We start from the raw sequence: 21874 nt of genomic DNA, 5'->3' as shown, positions 1-21874 counted from the left end.
TGAACTCTGTTGTAATGTAATCCTCTGTATGGCCAAATTCTTTATTCATTTAAATAGATATCTACAGGGTTCCTACACATTTTTCAAGGTCAAATTCAAGCACTTTTCAAGCACTTTCAAGGGTCATTTTCCAAATCTTCAAGCACCTTATCGCTGTGGTAAAATATCTACAGGAATATATACACTCATAATTATTTTTTCCGCTTTTTATCACAATTATGTACATTATATCATGCTGTAAACATCTAGTTATGTTTTATAATAGCAAAATGTTTAAAAATGAAAGGAGAACACAAAATGTTATCCAAAAAAAGGTGCACCACTTGGCATTCTCCAGGCACACTCGCACTGAGACAGAGAGATCTGAGAACACCCTGTCATTTTCTTTTCTTGACATACATTTCTATGTTTCAAAATGTGTCGCCTATCTGCAAGAAGTCTTGGTTTGCCGTCTAATCTGGCAGTCAATATTAAAAATAATCACACAAAAACTTCACTTTCAAACTTCAATTCAACTTCAATAATTTCAAGTACTTAAACTAAAATTCAAGCACTTTTCAGGCCTTGAAAACATAACATTGAAACGCAAGCATTTTCAAGGATTTCAAGCACCCGTAGGAACCCTGTATCTAAAGTCATCCCCCCCCAATTTTTTTTATTTTTTTTTAAATGAATCTGGATTATATTTAAAATCTTTAAAACTAATAACTGAAACAAAAGCACAAAAAATTGATGAAGTGTTAAGACATTTTCCGACTGATTTAGAAGACTGATATCATTACTTACCCCTTGTATGATGGACCTTGTTGTATTATTTTACTTAAATGTCATGTATTTATTTATTATTGTTTGTACCCAGTACTGGAGTTGAGGGGGGATCAGGGGGGATGAGGGGGGATGGCATCCCCCCCTGAAATAAAAACGGTCCAAATCATCCCCCCTGTAAAACTGCCATCCCTCCTTTCCATCCCTTATGTCATTTCATCAATGAATGTGGTTTTACTGCTATTTCAACATTTAGAGTCATCACCAGAAAAATAACACCAGAAAAATAACTTATTTGACAATTTTCACCTGTTTCAAGTACATTTTCACTTGAAACAAGTAGAAAAATCTGCCAGTGGGACAAGATTTATCTTCTTATTACAAGCAAAAAAATCTTGTTCCGCTGGCAGATTTTTCTACTTATTTCAAGTGAAAATCTACTTGAAACAGGTGAAAATTGTTGTTTTTTCCAGTGATGAGTCTTATTTTAAGTGTAATGAGATTTTTTTTACTAAAATTAGACATTTTAACTTTGAAATAAGACAAACAAAGATTTTGAGTTTTTGCATTGATCCATTTTACTTATCCTGTGAAGGACAGAGTCATATTGATAAGTTCAGAAAAGTGTTTTTTATTGTTGTGTTTTGATGTATTTGATGTAAGCCCAGTGGATATTTAAAGCTTACAGAAGGCTGCATTTAACTGCTGCTATGTCATTCCTGCAGTATTTCTGCAGGTGTTTTGGTCACTGCTATTATTTGTAATATATTATATTATTTGTAATCAGCACAAATTATCTGTCCCCATATGATAAAATCCACCATCCCCCCTGATTCTTTTTTACAACTCCAGTACTGTTTGTACCTTATTTTCATATTATATTACTCTATAATTGACCTCCGACATTCACTCTCTTGACACTTTATTCTCAGGTTTACATACAGTGTGCAATCTAGTGTTCCCTTTATCAACCTAGTTTCGTTTGCAAATGTATTTGTATGGAATGTATATTTGCCATGTTTGTTTTATAATGAACCTTTGAAACGATTAAAAGAAAAAAGCGGTGCTGCTGTATTAATGGAGCCTTAACGGGGCTTTCTGGTCAGGCGCGTGTCGGGCACCTTAGGGCTCGGGGTCCTTGTAGCTTCATTGAGCTGCAGAAGTTACCACGCTTAAAATTACTGGTTTAAAGATTAAACTTGCTCAGATTTGGATTGATGTGACCTAAAGACGGGAATTGGGAAGCTTGGTAAACTAATACTCTTTGGTTTTGTTTACATTTTAATATGAACTGGTGAATAAAAGCCAGTGATTGTGGTCTTGTAAGTGCTTGATTACTTTATAATCATTTTATTTCTCTGGATCATAAATGTTAATCCTGCATGGGGGGTGTTGTTGCTTTTTGTGGGAGTCTATCTCTGTCAGGAAACATTTGCCACGAAGATTGACATTTAAATGAACACATGCAAGTTAAACTATAAAAAGAAATGCATACACTGTGTCAGTATTCTGACTGAAAGTTAAATGACATCATTATAATAAGTTATTTTAGCATCTAATGAACACACCCTTCTATCTGGGGTTTGACGGGAGATCAGTGATTTCAACTTTATCATAATGGTGTGTACAGGACTGTTTCAGAAAATTAGGATATTGTGATTTTCTGTAATGCAATTACAAAAACAAAAAAGTCATACATTCAGGATTCATTACAAATCAACTGAAATATTGCAAGCCTTTAATTATTTTAATATTGCTGATTATGGTTTACAGTTTAAGAAAAATCAAGTATCCTATCTAAAAAAATTTGAATATTCTAGGAATCTTAATCTTAAACTGTAATCCATAATCAGCAATATTAAAATAATAAAAGGCTTGCAATATTTCAGTTGATTTGTAATGAATCCAGAATGTATGACATTTTTGTTTTTTTAATTGCATTACAGAAAATAAAGAAATTTATCACAATATTCTAATTTTATGAGACAGTCCTGTAATGGTATATTGCTAGTGATGACATAAAGAAAAGTAAAATCAGGAGAGGAAATCAAGTTGTCGACGTTAAAGAAGCAAAGTCTTACATATGTCAGTCTATGACTGAAACTTAAGAATTAAATAACAGTTTTTTGGCTCTAAACTTCCTCCCACTTTCCTTCCACCTTCACCACGACTTTCTGTGACAGACAGGTCAACTCTTGTCTTTATCAGTCTGGCCATCAACTCATCAGACATCACCTCACTGGATAAAAGGCTTGATGAGAACACGAATCTGAGTTTGGTCTAACCTAATTTAGTCACCTCTTTATTAAGAATGTACACAGTAACCAGTGCTACTATGTTCTTAAACATTCAGTCTGAAATAAACACTATTAATCCACTTCAAACCTTCACTGACATGTTAATTTTTTTTTCATTTTCACGATTTATCAGTCTGGTTTATATTAACAGTATAATATAGGTTTACTCAGACGTCACTAAATAAATAACTAAATAACAGACTCTTAAATGGGTCTGTTGTACCTGTTCGATTGGAGAAACTCGGCAGTTGTCAACTGGTTCTTTAAAATTTAAGACACAAGTTAATCAGACAAGACTGATATTCTAGTATGTCAAAGTATTGATTAGGGCTGCAAAATCTATCAAAGATGATCAAAATGACCATGTAGCTGACTTAATTCTTATTCTGGAGCATTTCAATCCTTTCCTATTTGTTTTCTGGCTTGACTGAAATGGACTCCTCATATGAATTAAATGGGAATTACACAAAGATGGATTTCTTGCTAAATTATTATTATCATTATTATTATTATTATTATTGTTGTCTAACTGCAGAATATTGTCTTTCCTGCAAATGCTTTTGCAGCTGCCATGACGATAGTAATTGGGTTTGAAGGCAGTGCCAATAAGATTGGCATTGGCATTATGCGGGATGGTGAAGTGCTTTCCAACCCAAGAAGGACTTTTATTACTCCTCCTGGTCAAGGCAAGTTCCTTTAAACTTCCTCAGCACCCTGGTCTTGAGTCAAACTGTGACTAATGTTTGTGGAGCTGACAGTTTGGTGGTTTCCCCGTCAGGGTTCATGCCCAGCGAGACGGCCAGACACCATCGTGCCGTCATCCTGACCGTCCTGAAGGAGGCGCTGGAGCAGGCGGGACTCAAACCGGCGGAAATCGACTGCGTGGCGTACACCAAAGGTAACCAAACCTTAACCCGCCTTACTGCCTTCAGAGAACAGGTCTGGCAGCAGCACGATTTAAATGAGGGCAAAGCTAATCTAAGGGTGTTCAGTGGAAAGAAAAGTTATGAAGAAGTTATGTCTACATCCACTTTAGTCTCCAAATTGTCTGTGGAGCAAGTGGAGTCACAGCACAAAAACATGTTACCGTTTAGAGCCACGTTCACAAGCATGTTTCCTCTTCAATGCCTGGTTAAGGCAAGGCAAGTTTATTTGTATAGCACAATTCAACACAAGGTAATTCAAAGTGCTTTACATCAACATTAAAAGCAGCAAGACACAATTACACAGTAAATAACAAATAAAATGATAAGAAACAAGGTAAAATAATAAAAAGCACAAGTTGTTAAAAGGTAAGGGCAGTAGAGTAGTAAGTAGCAGCAGTATTACAGATGACATACCGTTGGGTGTTTCAGGGACATGTTACAGCCACCTAGGGTTCAGAGGAACAATCTTGTTTCAAGGTCAACTGTGGCCAATAACAAGATTTAGAAATGAGGGCAACACATGGGCAGATTTTGTGCCAAGTGTCCCCGTCCTCTCCATGTGATAAGATATAACACTTGTAAAAACAGTTTATTTATATAGTATTATTCCTAACCATTATTTCTCCATGAAGTTGAACGGTTCATCCTCTGGAGGTTTGTATGGACTACTATCAGCTAAAGTGAAATTATGACTAAATATTGTTGTCAACGAACCTTTATCACTTAAGGAAAACGAGACAAGACGCAACTAAAATGCTGGTCATGTGACGGTAACGATAATTAAATATATAATGCAATATCGTAGAGGAATAAAAACAAGACTAAAATGTAGATTACAAAATCAAAACTCTGCTAAAATGTGTCTTCATTTTCGTTGACCAAAACTAGACGAAATGTTCTACCAAAGATCCTTAATGTCCATGTTTTCAGTAGTTTCTCTGGTTTAATGTCCATGTTTTCAGTAGTTTCTCTGGTTTAATGTCCATGTTTTCAGTAGTTTCTCTGGTTTAGTTCTGCTGGGTGACGTTAGTCCTCAATCCCAGTCGCTGCAGCAGGAATCAGATCCAGAAGATGCAGCTGCAGAGTTAGAGGCTGATGCCGTTAACGCAGAGCTCTAGTTAACGTCCATTAAAAACAAAGTTACATAGAGAAACGCAGGGATCTGCTCTGGGGCTGGAGAAGAAGAAGAACCATCTTTGGATACACTTTCCTACATAGACGTGGAAAAGAAAACCCAATGTGTCGTTGAAAAAGAAAAAGATGGGGAGAAATGTGGAAAAATAAATATGTTGTAAACTCAAATTAGAGTCTTCTGTATCTGGAATGAATGTATTCTTGAGTCTATAAGGTAACAATAATCTAATAATAAGATAACCTTGTTTGAATTGTAAAATGGGTTTGGCTAAATACAATCTTTGACTAAAACTAGACTAAAATGCTCAGACTTTTAGTCGACTGAAACTTGACAAGACTAAAAGGAGAATGAACGTGACTAAAACTAATAAAAACTAAATTGATGGCTGGACCCAAAGACGAGACTAAAACTAAAATGGAAACAGGCTGACAGAAACAACACTACTCTCAGCATATATCCGCTATCAAAATAAAAGTCTTTATCAGCCCTGCTCGTATTTTGTTTTTACGGGCTGAATGTTTTTAATTCATTCATTTTATTCAGTTGAACACAATGATAGAAGATGCATAAAAGTAATAATCATATCAATCAAATTCACTATCCTACCCACTATTTTACTGTGAAAAGTTGAGCCTGACATGTTTCCCCCGCTGCAGGTCCTGGTATGGGTGCTCCTCTGGTAACCGTGGCGATCGTGGCACGTACAGTGGCTCAGCTGTGGGGGAAGCCCCTGCTGGGCGTCAACCACTGCGTGGGACACATTGAGATGGGAAGACTCATCACCAAGGCAGACAACCCCACCGTGCTGTATGTGAGCGGGGGGAACACGCAGGTCAGTTCTGGGACACACCTTCATCACACACCTTCATCACACACCTTCATCACACACCTTCACCTTCATCACCAGGGCTGGGGATCCATTCACATGTCAAGAATTGATTCGATTCCGATTCTTAAGATTCAGAATCGATTATCAAGATTTGATTCCATCCGATTCGATTCAGATATTGATTTGGGTTAGTGTTATTAAAACTTTTTTTTGAGCTGTTGCATGAATGATATGACTGTAGTTCTGCAACATATTAATACTAGTATTATATTGAGATTAAACAGCAAGTATTGCAGATAATGATGCTGTAAGGACCAATCAGCTCCCAGAATGCTGATAGAACTGCTTTCAGAAACATCGTGGGTCAGAATTACCAAACAGAGGTTTGAAATCGGTTTTATTTTTCCCACATTCCGTTATAATTTTTTCCATTTTCGTACTATTTCGGTTTTACATTTTTGAGAATTTGGTTTTTAAAATTTTATGCAAATGTAACCCCAAGACAGTATATAAAGTAATGACATATAGACAATTTATGCAATTATAACTGAAAACTGTAATGTTTTCATACCTTTAAACATATTTAAAGGCAAAAACATGACACCAGTTATTCTCGTGTCCAACAAAACTTTCCTTTTTTGGGCAAAAACAAAAAAATACCAAAAGTTGTAATGATGAAAAAAAAAAAAAAAAAAAAAAAATCGATCTTTAGACATACAAATCGATTTTTAGGAATTAATATGAGAATCGATTTAGAATTGGAAAATAGATTTTTTTTCAACACAGACCTAACCATCACCGTAGTTACTGCTCTGCTGTGAGTTAACATCTGCAGTCATACATGTTTATTGGAAGCCAATTTGATTAGTTTCTGGTGTTTTTTGTGATCAAATGTTTTTTATGTATATTTCTTTTTTTTTTATTTTTATTATAAACGGTGGCATCCACAATGATGTCAAACAAACATTACACATATATATTATACATTATATTTTCATCCCCTTCCAAACCCACCCCTCGGACTTAAGCATTCGATGACAACAATTAATAATTAATAATAAGGAAAACAGAAAAAAAAGATAATACAACAATAAAAAATAACCAAACAAACAAAAAAAAGAGGACAAAATAAAACAAAGGCAAAACATAATAATACCAAAAACTGGACAAGGATAGCTGCAACAAGGTAGTCTATATCAATTTATAATACATCTTTCAAGTTTGGCTTTAATTTGATCTGCTGCCATATACCTGAATAAAATATTTAGTTGTTTTGCATTATGGATTGGGGATGTAGATATTTCCAGGTAGATAATATCAAGAAAAGTCAAATACCAATGGGAGATGTTAAGCGTGTGTGGTGGTTTCCATCTTACTGCATCTCCATCTTTTTTGCTGCTGTTAGACCAGCAAGCAAAATTAGTTTTTGACATAGTGAAGCATTAATTGTGGATTCTGTACTGTTATCGAACATAATGCAGATTGTGGTGTTGTGTTGAAGGTTATTGCGTACTCCGAGCACCGGTACAGGATATTTGGGGAGACCATTGACATCGCAGTTGGGAACTGTTTGGACCGGTTTGCCAGAGTTATTAAGGTTTGTGTTTTTGGCTTCATAAAATCAAGTGGTTTTTATAAATGTATATCAGCACCTGCATGTGAAACTGTGTCTCCACGTAGATTTCCAACGATCCGAGTCCAGGTTATAACATCGAACAGATGGCCAAAAAGTAAGTAAAGTTAAATAGTGAGTTGAGTTGAGTTTGTTTTACAGGTTTTGTTTCTGCGATGCTTAACTTTCTTAACCGTTCCCTCCCTCTCCCGCAGAGGGAGTCAGTTTGTGGAGCTGCCGTACACGGTGAAAGGCATGGACGTGTCTTTTTCTGGGATTCAGTCTTATATCGAGGTATGTGGATCACTCATCTGTGGAAATGGAAATGTGTTTGTTTTGTAAAACATTTAAATTTCGCATTTTTGTAATGCAGATAGTATTTAAGCTCAACTTTCAGCTTGTCCCAACAAGAAGTTGAGAAATCCCAAGAAGATGAACGTTGTTCTCCTGTTTATTCATTAACGGCAAGGTCTGGTCATATTGTGGTTAGTTAAGCTAAAAATATGATGATGAATATTAAGAATGAATGAAAAAGACTCAAAAGAAGTTGACAGGACTTTTTATGTTGTATTTATCTCGTATAATTTGTAAAAGAAAATGGGACATTAGGCAAGGCAAGTTTATTTGTATAGCACAATTCAACACAAGATAATTCAAAATGCTTTACATCAACATTAAAAGCGGCAAGACACAATTAAACAGTAAATAACAAATAAAATGATAAGACAAGAGGTAAAATAATAAAAAGCTGTTAAAAAAGTTGTTAAAAGGTAAGGGCAGTAGATCCAGCAGGTACATCTCATTCTTAAAATGGCAAGAATTACGTTTCTATACAGTCAAAACGTACAAAGACCGGGTCAAATACAGTTTTACAAAAGTAATCTGTGCCGATTTGTGCGGTGAATCAAACCAATTTGACAATTCTATGCCACAATGCCTGTATTCAGGGCTTATCCATCACTATTGTAACTTTGCGCGGTTTTCAAAAATCATAAGTATTTAATTTAGGAGTACACTTCAGTAAACAGTAATGTTTTTAGTTCTGATTTAAAGGATCTACAGTTGGAGCAGACCTCAGGTCTACAGGAAGTTTGTTCCACCGGTGAGGAGCAGAATAACTGAACGCTGCTGAACCTTGCTTGGTTCTGGTTATGGGTCCTGATTTGATTTTTTGATTTGAAGATTTTATTTCGAACATGCATGATAAAAAAGCATACAAAAAAGTGAAAAAACAGGATACATTGTGAGGAACCAGAGCGGCCTCCCCACGTACAAGGGGACAACAAGGGCTTTTTATTTTGTGTAAAAAAAAAACACAGACATACAGGTGGAATGCAAAATCCGTATTCTGAAAAAAGGCACAATGGGGCATATAATAGCCTGTCAGCCAGCTTCCTCCCTTCAGCAGACCCCTCTTCTGGTATGCAGCTGCTGTTTATAAACCCAGGCAGGGTGGAGAGGTTGATTGGACACAGGTGTGCCACAATCAGCAGAACCAGGCACACCTGTGTGCTGCTCCCCTGCAGACCACGCCCAATCCTCCACACACATTAAAAAAAAGTCTCGTGATGGTGAGAAGGGGAGGGGTTGCTCACTTTCTCACATATCTGTATATATATATATATATATATATATATATATACATATATACATATATATATACATATATATATATATGTATATATACATATATATATACATATATACAGTATATGTATGTAGAGCACTTCATATAATAATAGTTCACAGATCCACCAACATGCTGGAAACGGAGTAGGAATGAAGTAACCACTTACCGAGTCCTCCCCCTGAATCTGACATACATTCTTACATTCTTACATAAAACAAGACAAGTTTCAATAACTGTTCAATACGGTGATATAATACTCAATTATATGTATGTATAAATTATGGACGGATGAGCTGATGAAAAACTGAACGCAGCTAATAAACCAACACGACATGTGGCACAGAAGCTGAAGTGGACTGGAGTGTTTGATGTTAAGTAACAGTTAGTTCACGGCTGGTGCGTAACAGCTTATACAAACGTGTCATACTCTAACGGGTCAGCAGGGGGCACTACTGAGCACTTTAAACATGAGTCACGTTCCACCTGAACTGCTCCAAGAAATGTGACTGGAGAAGATTAACGAGGACATTGGTGCTGTTCTCACGTGAAGTTTGAGAAAAGATTAAAATTCTCTTCACCGTTTCCTCGCTGTCAGGAAACTGCAGCAGCTCCTCATCAAAGCTGGGCGCTGACTCAAAAACAAGACATAAAAACAGACTTTTTCAAAGTAAAAAAGTGGAATATTGTGCAGTCACGTGATCTCAGCCTGACGGAGCTGCATCTGTTTGTTCCCTACCTTATTTAACTGTTACACAAATGTTTTGTAACTGAATTAAATAATCTGCCGGGGCATCACATATCATAACCTAAAATTAGAGGTATCATAAATAATTTATTTATTGTTGGCTTTATCTCGAACAACAACAAATCACCATCAAATTAAAAGCGTCAAAATATATATAAAAAAAGCAAAACCGGGGAGTCACGTGGGACGCCGTCCGGAATGGCTGCGAAGTGAGGAACTCCGCAGAGCCAAACACATTACACCCCTATAAAAATGAGATAGTGCGTTACTAAGTGCTCGAATATAAGTCTAATAGTGATAAGAACAAATAGACAACATGCCAGGAGACGAACCAAGACAAAGCGCGCGGGGGAAGAAGAAAGATGAAAAGGAGCTGACAGCAACGGACGAGGCCCGGTGTGATACAGCCACGGAGCTAGCCAGCATAAAGTCCATGCTGCAGGGAATCGCAACCGACATCGGAGGAATGAAAGGCAGCCTCGAGTCTCTCCAGACGACGGTACAGCGGCTCGGGGGCCGAATCACGGAGGCTGAAACCCGCATCTCTGCGCTAGAAGATGGATGTAACACGAGAGAGGAAAAGGTAACTCGAGTGGATAAAACGTTGACGCAGCTTCAGGAACAGGTGACATATCTGGAAGACGCGGGGCGCCGTAATAATGTTCGTATTGTTGGTGTTTTGGAGGACTCTGAGAAGAGAAATATGGAGGAGTTTGTGGGTACATTGCTGGAGGAGGGGCTGGGCTTGGACATTGGCGGGGGCTTTGAGATGGAGCGGGCTCACAGATGTGGCCCCAAGCCAAATCCTGAAGCGAGATATAGCCGCCACATCTTGGTCAAGTTCCTCCGGTTCGGGGCGAGAGAGGCGGTGCTGAGAGCGGCGAGGGAGAAGGGAAACGTGGAGTGGCGGGGCCAGCGCATTTACTTCAGACAGGACCTGTCTAGAGAAACGGTGCAGAAGCGCAAAAAATATGACGAAGCTAAACGCCAACTTCGACTGATGGAAGGTGTATCATATGCCGTGTTGTACCCGGATACACTGAAGATATCCGTGAACAACAAAAGCCACTTCTTCAAGACCCCCGCGGAGGCGCAGGCATTCATCTCCACTCTGCGCTGACAGCTGCGCCTGCTGAGGGTCAGCCACCAGGGGGCGACAGAGCATCACGCAACCCCTTGGGACTTGGGCTTCGTGTTACCAGACATAGAAACCAGAGATGAGGAACCACTAGCACTCTATATGAAGGATGTAAGACATATTATCTGTAATTTCAATTAACCGTTCATGAGCATTCATATTACCTTTTTGCTTTTTTTGTTAATTAGAGACAATATTGCTCCTACGGGACTATTATGGCAATGGGAGTCATTATAATTTCACTACAACATAATTCATATATGTTTTGTAAATATGTTATTGAGGTTATAGTCAAAACGGGGGTTCAGACTGCCTGATTATCTGGGGATTGGGACAGAAAAGACCGCACTAGTGGTCAATAATCTCAATGTTGAGGACTGAACATCTCAGGCGGATTACTATATTTTTTCTGTACTGGCAGTGGGTGGATGTATAATTGTGAATTGTCTGGGGAGGGGAGGGGAACTTGGAGGGGCTGGTCTGATTTTTTTTTTTTTTTTTTTTAGGTTTGTACAATGGATATAGACTTGCACTGAGGTTGGTATTAAAGGGGCCCAGTTACAATAGATTATTTGTTACAATTTGATATGCACAAATAGAAGGGTAATAAGAGAATTGGAGACGAGGGGGGGTGGGGTGTTTGGCAGCCGGGCACTTTGAGTCCCACGGACCTATTATAGTAGGTTATTTTCTTTTCGTTATCAAAGTTGAGGATGGCAGCAGACCAGGACCTGTTGGATGGTCTTTGTTGCCAGGGGTTGGTAACGTATGTGTTTTTTCTGACAGTTTTCTTATTATTTCTTGTTTTCAATAGTTTAGCACATTCTGGTTTGCTGGATAGTATGGTGACACCGCAGATCACTCTTATGACAAGCATAGAACATCTCTCTGAATATTTGAATACACATAGTGACATCAGAGCAGGGCGTGGGACATGTAATACAAATGAATTATCACTATGACAGGGACACTTAAGATAGTTACTTGGAATGTAAAGGGGGCTAACCTTGCCATTAAAAGAAGGAAACTCTTGATGTATTTAAAACAAAAAAAGACAGACATAGCTCTCCTTCAAGAGACACATTTGGACCCGACAGAATCCCAAAAATTACAGAGGGACTGGGTGGGTCAGATTTTCTACAGCACATTCTCCTCCAGTAAACGAGGCGTTATTATTTTGATACGAAAAAATATATTCACAAAGGTATATGAACAGAAAAATGACACTGAGGGGAGATGGGTAGCGCTTGATATTGAGTTAATGGGGAAAAGATGCTCCTTGGTAAATATATATGCCCCCAATGTAGACTCGCCAGAGTTCTTCTTTGACTTAAATAAAATAATACGGAATATGGGGAATACTGATGTAATAGTTGGAGGTGACTTTAATCAAGTGAGGGACAACGTATTAGATAGATCGGGTGATACAGATAGATCTAGGCCTATTCAAAAATCCCAAATAGCTATTGATTCAATTTCAGAAGAACTTGGTCTGGTGGACGTGTGGAGGCTTCTGCATCCCCAGGAGAGGGGCTATACCTTCTTTTCCAACCCACATTCGTCATATTCTAGGATCGATTATTTTTTGGTGTCGAAGCAACTAGTGTCGATAGTAGAACAGACCTCTATTGGAAATATTGTGATTACTGACCATGGTCCGGTAGATTTGACCTTGCGATTTAAGACTGAGAATGAAAAGCGCGCCACACGCTGGAGATTTAATATATCACAGCTCCAAAATGAACGTTCTTGTGATTTTATCAGACAGCAAATATTAGAATATTGGGAAATTAATGAAGGGACGGTGAATAATCCGGGGGTGGTCTGGGACGCCTTTAAGGCATATTTAAGGGGTAGATTAATACAGCATTCCTCCTATCTTAAAAAGCAGGCAGCGGACCAACTGTCTAAATTAGAAGTCCAGATTAGAGACCTGGAAAATGAATATGCGGACGGTGGGGACCAGACAGTATTCGCTAACCTGAGTAAGGCAAAATTTGATTTAAATAGCATCATGCAGAAAAGGGCAGAATTCTCATTGTTTAGGTGCAGACAGAAATATTACGAACAGGGAGAAAGAGCAGGGAGGTTATTGGCTCAGAGGGTGAAACAGCAGCAAACACAAACCTTGATTCCGGGGATACAGAATGAAAAAGGGGAGACTGTAACGGATAACATGGAGATTAATAACATTTTTAAATTGTTCTACCAGAAATTATATACGTCACAGGACACATGGAATATTGGAGAATTCCAAGATTTTCTGTCTGGCACTGATCTGCCAGAGTTGTCTGGGCCAGTTGGGGAGGAGCTGGGGGGACCCATCACCTCAGGAGAGGTCCACCAAGCCATTAAAGCCCTTGCTGCTGGGAGGTCTCCAGGGGGTGATGGGTTCCCCACAGATCTATATAAGACGTTCTCAGATCTGCTGGCTCCAAGGCTTCTCACCGTATTTCAGGATGCGTTCCAGAGGGGGAGTCTACCAGAAAGTATGCGGGATGCAATAATAACGCTGATTCATAAAAAGGGTAAAGACCCACAAATGTGCGGGAGTTATAGACCAGTGTCCTTGATAAACGTGGATGCAAAGATCTTGGCCAAGATTTTAGCAACAAGGCTAGAGAGGTACCTGCCAACACTGATCCACCCAGATCAGGTAGGATTTATCAAGGGCCGGACATCAGCAGATAACTTACGTAGATTGCTGCATCTCACATGGCAAACAAGAAATAGTGCAGAACCGGTGGTGGCTTTCTCTCTGGACGCACAGAAAGCGTATGATAGAGTGGAATGGGAGTATCTGTTTGCAATACTGGAACGGTTTGGGATTGGTAGCTCATATGTTAAATGGGTAAAGCTGTTATATAGATTTCCAAGAGCATCTGTCCTCACAAATGGGAATATTTCTACTCCTTTTAATCTTTTACGTGGGACCAGGCAGGGCTGCCCCCTGTCCCCTCTGATCTTCGCCCTGGCCCTGGAGCCACTAGCAGCAGCCATCAGGGGCCACACTAATATCGAAGGCATAGTTTCAGGACAGAAAGAACACAAATTGCTTTTGTATGCGGATGACGTTTTGTGGTTATCAAATAACCCAGAAACTGCAGTTCCAAAGGTTCTGTCATTGATCGGCTCTTTCTCGCGTATATCAGGCTATAAGATCAATTGGTCTAAATCCGAAGCCATGCCCTTGTCTAAATTGTGCCCCCCGAGTATTCGAAGTAACTGGCGATTTAAGTGGCTTCCAACCGGACTGGTTTATTTGGGTATTATGATTACGCCTGGATTGGAAAACATAATGAACGTGAATTTGCTGCCCCTTATCCAAAAAATTGAAAGTAACTTATTAAATTGGGCTAAATTGGGTCTGTCACTGATAGGTAGGATAAATGTCTTAAAGATGATTATAGTACCGCAGATGAATTATGTAACATATATGCTACCTCTGGAGTTTCCGCCCCCACTTCTTGCTAGATTTAACAGAGCCATAAGTAGTTTTCTATGGGCAGGCAAGAAACCCTCTTTTAATAAGAAGAAACTGTATGCATCAGTGGGGGAGGGGGGACTTGGGTGTCCAAGGATAGATTGGTATCATTATGCATTCTCACTAAGTCAGCTGTCTAAATCAAATATGTCAGGTGCCTGCGCTCCTGCATGGGTAGCAATGGAAAAAGAGCTAGTGGAGCCCTGCTCAATACAAGCTTTTCTTACTCAGACAGGAGGGGAGATACCTTATAGAAATCCTGTGCTGGCATTTGCTAGAGATAGTTGGAGAAGAGCTCATCAGATTTGTAGCTCGAATCCCCATTATACCAAGGGGTCATCAATATGGTATAATAAGTCATGGAAAATTAATAAGAAGTCTATCATGTGGGAAAATTGGGTGAGAGCAGGAGTAATGCTAATGGAAGACCTGTTCGATGGGAAACACTTTCTCTCCTTCGAGCAGCTGGTGTCCAAATATGACATACCTCGGAAGGATTTCTGGAAATATCTGCAAATTAGGAGTTGCATAACAACAGCAGATAGGAAGAAACATGTTGCCCCTGTCACTGATATTCAGGAGTTGTGGCGATCGAGCTGGAAGCTTAAAGGAGGGACGTCCAGGTTTTATAATAAGTTTAGAGAATATCAACTACCAAATTATGTGGGTGTCAAACTGGCTTGGGAAAAAGATTTGGGAATAACTATTCAAGGGGATAGCTGGAGGAAGACAATACAATCGTGGTATTCCACAGCCCGGGACATGCAAACACGCCTAATTAATTTCAAGATAATAAATAGAAATTACTGGACACCAGCAAAGATGTCGAGGCTGGGACTAAGGGAGGACGACAAGTGTTGGAGGTGTGACAAGGGGAGGGGTACATTGATCCACATGTTGTATGAATGTGAAATGGTACAGGACATCTGGTCAGCGGTTGTTAGGTGTATTAACAATATATTGGGAACAGAACTCACGGAGGATCCAGCACTATGTGTATTAGGCATCATACCAACAGAAGCTAACTTGTCTGCACATAAGTGTTCTTGGGTGAAACTGGCCCTTTTAACAGGAAGCAGGATAGTACTTAGGCATTGGAAGTCAAGAGAGAAGGTCAGTTTTAAGGAATGGAGGGATGAACTGGCTAAAATAGCTTCATTTGAGCAGCTTATTCACAGAGTTAACAACAGTATAAGTGTGTTCAGAAAAGTCTGGGAACCATATCTGCAAATGATGAGTGGAGAGGTTAGCCATAATAATTGAAATCTTTGTGTCATATCCCGGAGGTATGTGTATCAAATAATGTGTGGTAGATGAATGTGAAATGCAATTTTGTAGGAGGAAATGCGGTGTTGCATATGGTGTCAAGAGGAATGTGCATTTTCTTTGTTTTCTGTTTTTTTTTTTTGTTTTTGTTTTTTTTCTTTGTCTTTTCCTTTCTCGTGTTCACAGCGTGGTTTTGTATTGCTGTAAATGGCCATATTATGGACATGTGAAGTGCTTGATCGAGTGATGGAAAATCAATAAAAAAGTTTAATCATAAAAAAAAAAAAAGCAAAACCGAAATAAAGTACATCAGCAAAATAATGTGTTGGAGAGGGAACAGGAGGAAGAGAATGCTGAGTCCTGACCCTTCCTCACAATATCATATCTTTTGCCTTAGAAAATATAAAAATTAAAAGAAAAGAAAAGAAAGAAAAGACAAAATAATAACAAAAAATAAATAAATACAACACAAACAATTAATAAAAAAAATCAAGGCATAATTAAACTGGCCGCCTACAATATCCTAAACTCAAAATGTAATTTCCCAGTCACTTCTTTGACGATCCATGACCAGCCATGAATGCAGGGAGTTGGGCCGCTCGGTGGCGCAGTGGGTTAAGCAGCGGCTCATATACTGAGGCTACAGTCCTCCTCCTGCAGCGGTCGCAGGTTCAAATCCCGGCCTGCGCACCTTTGCTGCGTGTCATCCCCGATCTCTCTCTCTACCCCTTTCATATCTGCAGCTTGAGGCCAAAAAAAACTTAATATCTGCAGCTAGAGCCCAAAAAAATCTTAAAAAAAAAAAAATTAATGCAGGGAGTTACATTTGTATCATATATGATGTATCACATAAGGAACAGAATAATAATAAAAGAAATACATATATACCAGATCCTCTTTTGAGAAATAATTCCAACCATTTGTATTTCTTTCCCAGGAAGCTGCCAATAAGATGCTGAGCTCTGGACAGTGTACAGCGGAGGATCTGTGTTTCTCACTGCAGGTACTTTCAGACATTGATCCCACTTGATTCACAGTCTTTTAGACACTAGAGCTGTTTGTCCCATGATGAAGGTGTTTCAGGCTCAGCTTCTGCTGCAGCCCTGCTACGGTCATGGAAAGGTGATTTTAATGACCGCATCACTACTAGGTGTGGGACGATACGGGTAACTCATGATTCAATACTGTGGTGATATGTGGCCCACGATAACTATAATATCACGATACACGATATTCAATATATTGTAAGAAATTTCATCAACGATATATTTACGATATATGAGACCGAAAAAGAAAAAATACCCATAAAAATGAAAACGTCTGTAGTTATGCATTTATTCAACGCCAAAACTTCATACAATGTACAAAGAAAATGTATTTGTATAAACCTCACTGCCTGCTAGGGTTGTAAATGTAAACACTGTACAGCTGGACAAATTAAAGTGCATGAACATTAATAACATGTTTTATATAAACCAGGACAGTGCACTGCTTTGTTTCTAATACTGAAAAGTCAGTAAGCAACTTAATTTTGCATCGTACCTCACTGTGCATGAACAATAGTGCGGTGACAACCGCGTAAATCCATGATGTGTGTTGTAATAAAATATCGATATTTGCCGTCAGTTTATCGATTATTTATAGCGACAGAGAGCGCAACAATATATTGCAATATCGATTTTTTTTCCCATCACTAATCCCTGGCGTCCCCCGGCTCTGCAGGAGACGCTGTTCTCCATGCTGGTGGAGATCACGGAGCGGGCCATGGCCCACTGCGGCTCCCAGGAGGTGCTCATCGTCGGGGGCGTCGGCTGTAAGTACGGCACAAAAGACACGCCACAATACATCTATAACATCAAATATCAACTACTAACTTCTCTGAAGGGGAGGTTTAATTGTTTAATGAGGATCCCCATTAGCTACAGCATGACTGCAGCTATTCTTCCTGGGGTCCGCCAGCATATTAAAAATAATACAGTACTAAAACATAACATATAAAAGCAAACCAAATACATTTCCACTAGATAAAGAGAATATCAAATTAAAAATACAGAGATATTCCACAAAAAGAAGACAGCAAAATGAGAACATGACACACAAAAAAAAGAACACTACACAGTTAAGAGTTCATCTGAGGTGGAAAGCAGTCCACAATTTCATTTCATTTGTAGTCTAGAACTTCACAACTGATCTAATACAGAAAAAAGAAAAAAATAAATACATTCAACAACAGTCATAACCAACTATGTTTCAATTTCCAGCAGGTCAGACAATCAGTCTCATCAGCTGCTGGTTTCAGTGATCTCTATTTCAATGTTCTATCATTTTACTTATACTGATTCAAAAGATGTTGCTTAACAGGTGGTGTGGTTTATAAAAGCTGTGGTTTTGTTCATCGGTCATACAGAAACAAGCCGAACACTTTTTAAAGAGCTGTACTTTTGTTACATTGTCACCAATTTCAGGTGAAAGTGTCTTGATCATCGTGATCATGTTGCTTGATCTTAGGAAGTGTTGTAGGAAGTGTTGTAGGAAGTGTAGTAGGAAGTGTAGTAGGAAGTGTTGTAGGAAGTGTTGTCTGGTTGTCGTGGTCTCCTGCCACCGTTGTAGCTACGATCAGCTTTGGACGTGGGTGAAGCTGCGGGTGTTTCCTCTGGAACGTGTGGAGGACGTGACTTCTGCTTTCCTCTCAGGTAACCTGCGTCTGCAGGAGATGATGGCTGTGATGTGTGAGGAGAGAGGAGCCAAGCTGTTCGCCACGGACGAACGGTAAACATTCACTCTGTTAAGAAACCACAGATGAAGTTTACCCCCCTGTGCAGCTGGCTGGAGGTCCCTGGACAGACTCTCCTAACTACCGTTACAGATGTGTGTGTGCTGATGGTCCTTTTTAAAACCTTTTATATGTCGCAGCGCAATACTGCCACCTAGAGGCAGAAATGACAAATGTCTGAAAGATGAGATAGAGCAGGGGTCGGCAACCCAAAATGTTGAAAGAGCCATATTGGACCAAAAACACAAAAAACAAATATATCTGGAGCCGCAAAAAATTAAAAAAAAATAATAACAATTTTGCACGCCCACTTTTTCAGTTTTTTATTTGTTAAAAAAGTTTGAAATATCCAATGAATTTCGTTCCACTTCATGATTGTGTCCCACTTGTTGTTGATTCTTCACAAAAAATTGCAGTTTTATATCTTTATGTTTGAAGCCTGAAATGTGGCAAAAGGTCACAAAGTTCAAGGGGACCAAATACTTTCGCAATGCACTGTATAATACTCAATTATATGTATATATAAATATAGTCAAAATCAAACAAATCAAGGCAAACAAAAGAAAACAAAACAAACGCCCATCATTTAGTTGTGCTACTATGTATGTATATACTAATAGAAGTAATTATAATGCATATTATTACATTATCATTACTTTACTATAATACTACAATATCATAGAGAACAATAGACAGCAATGGTATAAGAATATACTTGAATAACTATATAAGAGTAGATATGCTATATACACTGGTTCATATATTTGCATCCAATTATATACATAAAAATTACTATAAATCTATTTATCGACATATCTACATATAACTATAAATCAATATAGTTAATATAGTAGTTGCCCTGAGAACGGCTACAAGTGGATCCGGCTCCCAACATCTCCCATAAGCCATAGAGAAGCAATGGAAAATAAGTTTCCAGTATGTATGAAGTTTACTGCATAACCAACAAGAATGTACTAAATTACCAGTCGCAGACTTGCATTTGTTGCAAATGGGTGAAACGGGAAAGAAACTGTACAGATTTTCTCTAGAATAATACAGTCTATGTAACGTCTTGAGCTGTATAACACAGTGCCTGGCTATACTTTTCAAACATTCATCCCATACTTTTTCTTCCAATTGTATTTGTTGGTGTATTTTAATGTAGTTTCTGGACTCTGAACTACTCACCAGTTTAGAAATCACCAGCAGGTGTAAAGTATCAGACCAAAGACGTAACTTTTTGATGTGAAGAATGTCCATGTTCGTGTCGTGACCTGTCTGCTGGCTAACAAAGCAACGTTTGTGGCCCAGATTCTGCATCGACAACGGCGCCATGATCGCTCAGGCAGGCTGGGAGATGTTCCGCTCGGGTCAGGTGACGGAGCTGGAGGACTCGTGGATCACACAAAGGTACAATCCACTGTTTTCATTCCTCACAGTCTGACCTCTTCATCATCCTCAATCTAACATTTAAAGATCTGGATTACGGGCTCACAGACTGCATCCATCCCATCAGCGGTGTACATTTCATTGATTTAAATCAGAGGTTTTCAACTGGTTTTGTCCCAGGGACCACCATTATAACCAAGAAGCAACTCGGGGACCAACTGCTTTTGGGGATGTTTGTTTTTTTTTTGCACCTGGCTTTTAAATAATAGTATGGGCCTATATAGGCTATTCATTGGAATCAGTGTATATTTGTATTTGCACCTTTTGCTATAAAAAAAAAAAAAAAAAAAAAACAGTCAATGAAAAATGAACAATAGGAAGCCAAGAGTTCTTATAATATTACAACACTCACTCATTTGACATAATTTGGATGGGTAAATTATTCACGAAAATGAATAGTATTTGGAAAATAAATTGAGTCTAAAAAATATATATTTTTTATATATTTTTAAATAAATTATTATTGTTTTCCATTTCCAATTTCACGGACCACCTGCAATACCACTGCGGACCACCGATTGACAATCCCTGATTTAAATGATTACTATGTGTATATGTATGTGTGTGTATATATGTATGTATGTATATAGTATGTATATATATATATATATACATATGTATATATATACATATGTATATATATATATATATATATATATATAGTGTTATATATGTATAATATAGATATTTATATGTAGATATCTTTTGGTTTTTTTGTATAGAAATTAAATACATTTTGATTATAATGAAATAGAGTTTAGGGGGTAGGATTTAATACGTTTTTACTTCTTCCTACTCCTTTTCGAGCATGTTAATTATGATGGATGCATATTTTTATTTATATTTTTGTTTTATTTACATTTACTTATTGATTATTGTTTTGATTACCGTTTCATGTTCGAAATAAAATGTAATTTAATTTCAATTCAAAATCCAGTAAGTCCTGAGCTGGTTGTTAACATGGGGTGTTGGTGCTGCTGCAGGTACAGGACAGATGAGGTGGAGGTGACGTGGAGAGACTGACCGGACTACGGTTCTGATTGTGGTTGCAGCAGGTCTGCTTCACCCCGCCTGGACGGAGCAGCCCAACATAGAGATGCTGCACACGTGCGTGAAAGATGTTTAAAGATGGGAAGAATACATGTTTCAAGAGTTTGATTTTCTATATTGTACTCTTAAACAACTACAATCTTTACATCCATCCAGGTAGACATCTGTGTGTTGTTCCTCCGCATTAGCTCATTAAAATATATATTTTAAAAACCAGTTCAACATGTTTTTCAGTTATCGTGCATCATTTCACAATTGTCACTTATGTATCAACATGAGTTTTCATAAACGATAGTTTATTATACCGTCTTGTGGCTGCAGTGGATTTGCCCTAAAGCTGTTTAGAAACATCACTAACTGCAGATTCATGTGTCACCACTTTTGTGTGTGGGGACTAGAACCTGCCTTTGCCTTTTAAACTGTTTCAGGGAACTTTATTCAGGAAACACCAGTTTACCGTTATTACAAAGCTCATAAATAAAGCCCTGAGGCAAGGAATGCTGGGAGCACATCGTATTAATCCAGTTTGGTTATTGTTTGAATCACATGCAGACAATAGAAGGACAAGGTGTGACGGGACACCTACAGATTCTCAGGAAATTACCTGCTCTTGCATTTCCCCTAACAAAATAAAGGATTCATTGGGGAAGTTTAGTTTTTATATTGCACATGTGGAAAAAGCTTGTAAAATTTCCAACCCCTGAATTTTTTTTAATGAACTTGAAATGCACCGTTAATCACCGTTGTTATAGTAACCATTTCACTGCCTAAAACA

The 21874-nt window shown here is 38.4% G+C and overlaps 1 protein-coding gene across 1 annotated transcript; it reads left to right on the top strand.

Annotated features, from left to right (window-relative positions):
• Positions 1 to 1896: 1896 nt before the first annotated feature.
• On the top strand, positions 1897 to 21357 carry osgep (O-sialoglycoprotein endopeptidase). The gene is made up of 12 exons (XM_061714658.1): positions 1897 to 2014; positions 3629 to 3748; positions 3841 to 3960; positions 5780 to 5955; positions 7454 to 7549; positions 7633 to 7682; positions 7780 to 7858; positions 16765 to 16830; positions 17550 to 17640; positions 18521 to 18596; positions 19912 to 20010; positions 21033 to 21357. Exons 2-12 carry the CDS (start codon positions 3634 to 3636, stop codon positions 21070 to 21072), a joined length of 1008 nt encoding a protein of 335 aa, XP_061570642.1. The 5' UTR covers positions 1897 to 2014; positions 3629 to 3633; the 3' UTR covers positions 21073 to 21357.
• The last annotated feature ends 517 nt before the right edge of the window (positions 21358 to 21874 follow it).

Source organism: Cololabis saira, chromosome 23, assembly GCF_033807715.1.
Source record: "Cololabis saira isolate AMF1-May2022 chromosome 23, fColSai1.1, whole genome shotgun sequence".
Classification (NCBI taxonomy): domain Eukaryota; kingdom Metazoa; phylum Chordata; class Actinopteri; order Beloniformes; family Belonidae; genus Cololabis; species Cololabis saira.
Note: the sequence above shows the minus strand (reverse complement) of the source record. Positions and strands in the feature narration are given on the sequence as shown.